Below are 7283 nucleotides of genomic sequence, written 5' to 3'. Positions count from 1 at the left end.
TTTGTCCTCTGATTTTTATGGGCAATGTTGAACCATAGTGCTGCAGTCCTTGATAAGCAGATATGAATATCAGTGCTCCATTTAATATTTTAAACTCTAACTGTCATATACAGAAAATATTACGATGATTAATACATATTGTTGTGGGAATAACCATGTAACAACTTTCTTTTAAAGTGATGAAACATGATGCTCAATTTATTACTGAACTAGCTTTCACACTAACTTAAAAACAAAATGTGGTCCTATTTGTATATGAATAGGCCTTTTATACTTTAGAAGCCATAGTCATTCATTAAATACTGGTAGATGATTTTGCCTTTTTTACCTTTTGTTGTGAGGGTAAAGTCAATGCCTGTTGTTTGAACTGGCTGGGTATTATCTGCTCCTTCCTCAGGAATAACACACTGCTTATCTTATCTGACCCATGACCTAATGTCACAGTGACCCAGTGCTCTGAAACTAAGGTATCACACACCTCATATATTCTGTACTGAGGGTAAGTTCATACTGAGCTTCCTCCTGACACCATAAATCTATCTGTTATTCTGACTCTAGAAAGGGATGATCCAGACCTGTCCTGTTCTTGCAGTGGTTCTGTGATGTAACAGAATAAATTACATAGATGAAGGTCCATGAAACAAACAAATAATCATCATTATACATAATATAAGTAGCAATGCTGAGAAATCATTATATATTTTTATAACTCCACACTTTGAAAAAAAAACAATAAGCCCAATTCCTTTTTTGGGAGAATCTGAAGTTTTGCAATGTAATACACTTGGACTGTTGTAAAGAAAAAAGCCTTGGGAATTTTCTTCTTTTTAAAATTCTTCCACCACTGACTTGGTCATTGTTCCTCCAGGGATAGAAAGGCATCCTGATGCAATATGACAGAGGATCATGGGTCGTTTTCTGAAGTAGCAGCTGTTTTGTGTGTTCACAGTGCTTCCTGAAAAAGGGTTGGGATGCTGAGTCCGCTAAACCAGGTGTGTTCCCTCTTCCTGCTTTCAATCCTGAGGCACATGGGGTGGTCTGGGTTCTCCTCACCTCCCTGCAGCAGTGCCCACACTTTATACAGTCATAGTTCATCAAAATAAACATTAGACAAGTATTCTCCCCTTCAGATAAGTTAGCAGCCATGACAGCTGTAGCCAAGCATGCAATCACCAGCAGTACCTCAGCCTACAGAACAAGGCCTAATCAGTGCAGGGCACAGAGCTCTCCACGTCCTATCTGTGGTGTCACCATTTCATCCCCAAACTGACTGAGCTGGAGTCATGACACAGCTAAATTTCAGGGCTACCTGGTTTCCTGTCAGCACCAACGCCACAGGAGCTAATCACTCTGTGACCGTGAAGTCTAAGGGTTAAGATAAACTTATTAGTTATCTTCTAGTGCAATGGAATTACATAGTAAACACCAGTCCTCAAATATGAAGTGACTCAAATCTTAGATGCAAGTTGTCTAACATTTAACCCTACTGAATGACTTGGGAAATAGTATGTCCTCAAAGGGAAGGGGAAATCCTGAAGCCGCTGAAAACAGTATGCTGGCTGATGAGCCAATGATTATAGCTGCAGTGGTGGACTGTAAGGCTTCAGAATGTGTTTTCCATATCTGAATACAAATAAAACCCTTTGAGCTTCTTAGTAAAACTAAGTTGTGTCAAAACAATCTGTTTTCAGATTGAGAATGTCAGATTCCACACTCCTCTTCTTAATTTCATTCTTTTATCTGGAAATGACAGGCAATGCACACGACACATTAGGAAGAGTCCCACCAACTACTTCACAAAATGCACAAAGATGTGGCTTTATATTAACAGCATATAATAGCAAAAATAAAATTTATATACAGCTATTCTATAAATCTAGACCAACAGTATCTTTCAAAACATGCATACACCAAAAGCTAGACAATATATAAATAGCATTCCTACCTGTTTTAGGTTTCAAACCTTGTATCCAATTCCCACAGTTATCACTCCATTGGTGGTGTGCCAACATCAAACTGGGATAACATACAAAAAAAACCAAAAAGTACCTTTTAAAACAATCTAATGTTTAAAAAATCCCTTTGTGAATGTACTAGAATAAGCATACGGCAATTTAGCCCAACCTAGAACACATTCTTATTCATTAGACAATGTCTCTGGAGAGAATATCAAACATTATCTTGGAGGCTATGCCACACTTACAGATGCTGAATGTTTTGAGCAAAACATTCAAGGAGTGAATGTTAAATATGAAATAGGTGTGAAGCTTTCTTTTAAAAATCTTTTGAAATGAGGAAAACTGAAGGCTAAAAATCACTTTGCTTAGCCAACTGATTATATCTATTTTATCCTGCTACGGTTGCTTGGGAGCTGTTTGGCTAATCTCTGCTTTGTAGTTAGGCTATCCATTAGCAGGATGGAAATGGCATCACTGCACCATAATTCAGCAATGTGAATACAGAACAAGGAGAGTGCAGAGCTATCTGTGGCAGTACAGCAGCAGGTAATAAGACTCTGTTACTCAAGCAGAATGTGTTATGTAAAGACAATTGCTGTGTAAAAGCAATAGCTCTAATCAGGTTAATTAGGCTGTATTCATGTTTCATCTATGGTGCAAGTGCCCTGTAAATTCAAAGCAGTCTACCTCCTCTTACTGCACTCCTTATACAGCCATCACATTCTCCATAACACTCAACACCATATATTTTCTTCTTAAAAAGAAAAAAATCCGAAGATATTCCCCATTGCTTTTTAACAATTCCTTTTCTACATTGTTTATGCCTAAAAGAAGCAAAAAGGAAAAGACACTGGTTATGTATAAAGCCTATGCCCACATTAAATTGCCTTCCTCTGCAACCAAATCAGGCACTTGGAAGTTGTTTGTGGAGGGTCTGTTTAATTGTGGTTTATTTATTTTTCGCATATTTTCTTGTTCATTAACATGAACTGTTGAATGTGTAAGAAAAATTGTATTTCTTTTAAAATGTATGGCTCTTACCTTTCCTCCTTTTGTCCATTTCCTTAAAGTGATAAATCTCCTGTTTATTCCCTCAGAACTAGCTGGAATGAGGTGTCCACTTTGAAGAAAGGATTAGAGCCCAGTGCTGTGACCGTCAAACTCTAGCTGTGTCTCCTCTATACTTACTGAATTTATTAGGTAGTTCCTTTAAAGTAATAATGGGTAAAACAGTTCTGAGATCACTTTCTCTTCTCCCCCAAGAAAAAAAGCCTGGGTAGAGAGGAGTTATTTAAAAGAGAGAGTACATCCTGCAGATGAAGAGAAAATGGCAGCCTGCACCATCTTAATTATTGTAGTTGTTATTTTAGCAATCGGGTATCCACATGCTGATTGTAAGCTTGGACTCAGTGTGCTTCATTAGAAAAAAGAAATGCAGTATTTTCACTACCCATTTGGAACAAATCTATTCATGTTACACCTTAATTATAAAACCTTTTATTAGACTTGAAAAATGCTGTAGTTCTGTTTTAATATGTATGTGTCCCTCACACAGTATTTCAACGTGCTATTAATAACAATGCTTAAGTAAATATTCTCTCTCATACAGTTCTGTATAAAATAAAAACTTATATATTCTGTCCTGTGGAATTGAGCTAGTTGAGCTCAGTATGATAGCACAATATTACTGCAGAGGTCAAGCTGTGGCATTGATGAGCAGTGTCATAAAAGCAGGGTGATCGAAGCAGGAGTTTTGCATGTTACCACTTACAGTATTACTTTGCTGCTGTGCATTTACTTCCATTCTGGCTGCAAAAAATGTAACTGTTTGTAAGGAATTTCTGACTACATCTGACAGCACCAAGGTGTGCTGCTGGATTTCACAGGGCTCGCTAACATGGTGTGTCTTGTCACAGCTCACAGAACTCAGCACCCTAGGAGAAAACATCGAGGCAAATCTGTGTGCACTTAATTTTCACTACCTGAGCTCACATTGAACCAACAACACAATTATTAATATCTTGAATTGGTTCATATGTCTACCATATATTTTAATATTTTACTGGAGAAATTTAATTTCAGGGAAGGTCTGACTACCCATCCAGTTCTGTATCATTCCCTTCATGAAGGAAACCTGTGATATTAAAATCCTCAGGATTTCAAGAGGTTTTGGTAGTGAAGGAGCCTAAGAAAGGGAGCCCTCACTTGACTCCTGGTGGAGCAATGATGGAGTAGAGGGACCATGCAGCTCCATCCCTCGCTCCAGCTCAGATGCCCTGGTACCACAATAATGAACTTCATTATTCCTCAGTCAGGTGGCACCACTCCAAGTAAATGAAGAAATCATGTAAAGGACTGTTTGATGGGGCCTGCAGTAAATGTACCTTCAGGCCTAAAGGTGAAGACCTTAGTACCTGAGTTTAGGTTTCACCCTTCTCCTCCCTGAAGAACAATACTAGCAGAGAAATCCTTGTTCTCCTCCTGGAAGATAAAGTCTGGTTGCCTGACTTAATGCAGTATTTGCTGTGTTGCACCTTCCACAGCCTCAAGGAAATACCAGGTATACATTCCTGAGCTCTCCTTCCTGTCCCCTCCGTAACCTTTGTAAGCAGGTGGTTTTTTACATGATATTTAATTTATCATTTGACCAAAAGACAAGCTTAAATTCAAAGTAAATGTTAAACACTTGCAAAAATTACGTATAACTGAAGTTAGGGAGCAAACTCCCTCCTGACATAATTTTGCTAAGGATTGATCTAAATGTTATTGCTGCAAGTGGGAAATTCTGGATATATCTCCCCAAGAGTGACAGCGGCAAAAACCCCATGAGAACCTACTGAGAAGCTTCCAATGCTCCCAGCTCACTGAGGTCCTGCTGGAAACGTAACTCACTTTTTATTAGATTCTCCTTAAAAACAAAGAGATTAATTTCCCTCCTGTTTTCATAGTATAAGCTTCCACTATTAGCCACAGGCTAATGTGATGGTTGTACTGACAAGCTTTGTCTTTCCAGGTGTGGGTAATAAGATATGCTTGCAAAGACAGACATGGTAGATACCATGGAAAGGCAGTTTCTCGTTGCATGGCTATGAGCTCTAAGGGGTCTCAAGCCTACATCTATAAATCAACCGGAAATTCTCCTCTAAAAGTAGAGTTTCAATATGAGCAAGGTTTGTCTCCAAAGCAGTGACCCTTATGAAGAGTAAAATATCAGGAGATTGAAGACATGACTGGAAAAAAAGCTAAATTATTTCAGTTATGATGGAGGAACTATATTTGCATAATTTAAATTTTAGGGGATTTTTACTGTGTAAATAAAATGTAGAGAAATGGGGAAAAGTAGGAAGCAGGATATTTTGAAAATAAAACCTGTTTTCAGCACATACCTGCCAAGGTATGCTGCTGAATTTCACGGGGCTTGTAAACATGGTGAACTACACAGAAAGTAAGGTAGCTGAAATCATGAGGTGATTTGAAGTTGTCAGCATTCGTGACCTCAGAAATGTTTATTTTTTGATTGATCAATATGCATTCTAGAATACACTTATTTGTCAAACTAATGTGCCAAAAGAAACATGTGATATCACATGCCTTTATAAAAGAAAAACCCATCACGTTCACCTTTACTTTATCCCCATCATGAGGGGCTTGATATTAGCCCTGGTTTTAACCCTGGTGGGTAAGTATGCAACTTATCTGCTTTGATGAATTTAAAATTGTATATTCAGGAAAAGGTTTCAGAATCTGAATACAGTTCACTTGAAGACATGAACTTTAAAATGTTGTAGGAAAAACACTTTATTAATTCTTTTGTTGTTTAGGGAACAAAAGGCATTTAGCTAGTGCTGAAATAGAAGTTAATTAGAAAGGGTTATGTTATATGTGCAAGATGAGATCTAGCCTTTTATACCACAATACGTTAACATTTTGGAGTTGGTTTGGGTTTGTTTTGTCATTTCATGCCTCTATTTTTTTTCTCTTTCAGGGAGCCAGCATCTTAATTACCGTAAGTAATTTTCCTATCAACTAATATAATTATAATGAGTGAAATTAAAAATAGAATCTGAAAAGTATATCAATGTTTAATATAGCTTTACAACAGCTAATTTTGTTCAGGTGCAATGCAAAAATGAACAAATTCATCTTTTTTTGTTCCATACATTCTAATACAGGTAGTTTAATATGTTCTGTACCTTCTGTATAATATTTTATGGGAACCATTTCTTTGCAGAACCCGATTTCAGTGAAAACAAGGTTTATACATTTAATTATGAAACCATGCTTCTCAGTGGACTTCCAGAGAAAGGACTTGCAAGAGCTGGAATAAGAATAAAAAGTAAAGTGGAAATTAGTGGTATTGAGCCAAAACTTTGTCTTATTAGGGTAAGAAAATGTATTCAATTTGAAAGGTAAAATTCTCATCATACTTAGCTTCTTTTTTAAGCTTTTGTGAAGTAATTAGGTTTCATCGTGTGTTATGCTTACTAAGGGATAATGTAACTAACACTGTTATTTTTTATACAGTGCCCTAAATTCTATTTGCACTTTGCCAGGTAATTCTCAGCTCAAGCCAGCCTTGGGCTTGAAGGATTTCTTCTGCTTTGTGGTCAGGGAGACAATGGAATGTAATTTGAAATGCACAATAATTTATTACTGGATCAATCAAATTGTTCCGAACTATACAACCTAGGATTATTTAATCAACTGATTTCATAACCAGCAGACAAAAGTCAATAAAACATGCCACAGTAGTTGCATGTGATTCAATATTTAGCATAATTAATGTCATCTGGTAGCTTCTTTTTCTGAAGGGTCCTGAGTGACATTCTTTTCATCCTCAGTTGTATATTTTTACTGCATGCAGAGTAGTTACTAAGGGTTTTGATTATGTGAAATTTACTTTTGCCTTTAATAGGAGCCTATCCCCACTTATAATGAGTGTATAGAAATGCACACCTCAACTGCTTTACACAAACTCCACTTAGTCTTCTGTATACAGGGAAGAAAAATGATCATTCTAAAAGCTTTAATTTGGCAAATTGAAAACTTTAGATTAAAAAGTGCAGTGACTGTCTCATAAATGCTTGTAAATGTTGTAGCCTTCCAGCCTGAATTAGCCTGCTGTTACTAGGTATTTTTGTAAGCTCAAATTATAATAGACCTAGATGGGAAACAGTTTTTCCATGACATTTGTAAGGGGATGGATTTCAAAACATAAAAAACAAGGAAATAAGAGTCACACATATGAAGTGGTGACTAGAAAGCTTCCCCATCAGAAAAGAGGAAGAAGCAGTCTTGTTCTTACCCCAGATCCTCCTTCATTCC

The 7283-nt window shown here is 37.0% G+C and overlaps 1 protein-coding gene across 1 annotated transcript in view; it reads left to right on the top strand.

The window, feature by feature from the left end:
* The first annotated feature begins 5597 nt into the window (after window positions 1-5597).
* LOC103621998 (vitellogenin-1-like) overlaps window positions 5598-7283 on the top strand; it is a 44410-nt gene continuing 42724 nt past the window's right edge. Inside the window, exons 1-3 of the mRNA XM_008640882.2 lie at window positions 5598-5637; window positions 5944-5964; window positions 6190-6341. Coding sequence (XP_008639104.1) covers window positions 5598-5637; window positions 5944-5964; window positions 6190-6341 — 213 coding nt within the window. The remainder of the gene's footprint in view (window positions 5638-5943; window positions 5965-6189; window positions 6342-7283) is intronic.

The sequence above is a fragment of the Corvus brachyrhynchos genome, unplaced genomic scaffold, assembly GCF_000691975.1.
Source record: "Corvus brachyrhynchos isolate BGI_N302 unplaced genomic scaffold, ASM69197v1 scaffold48, whole genome shotgun sequence".
Lineage (NCBI taxonomy): Eukaryota > Metazoa > Chordata > Aves > Passeriformes > Corvidae > Corvus > Corvus brachyrhynchos.
This window is presented reverse-complemented; position numbering and strand designations above follow the sequence as displayed.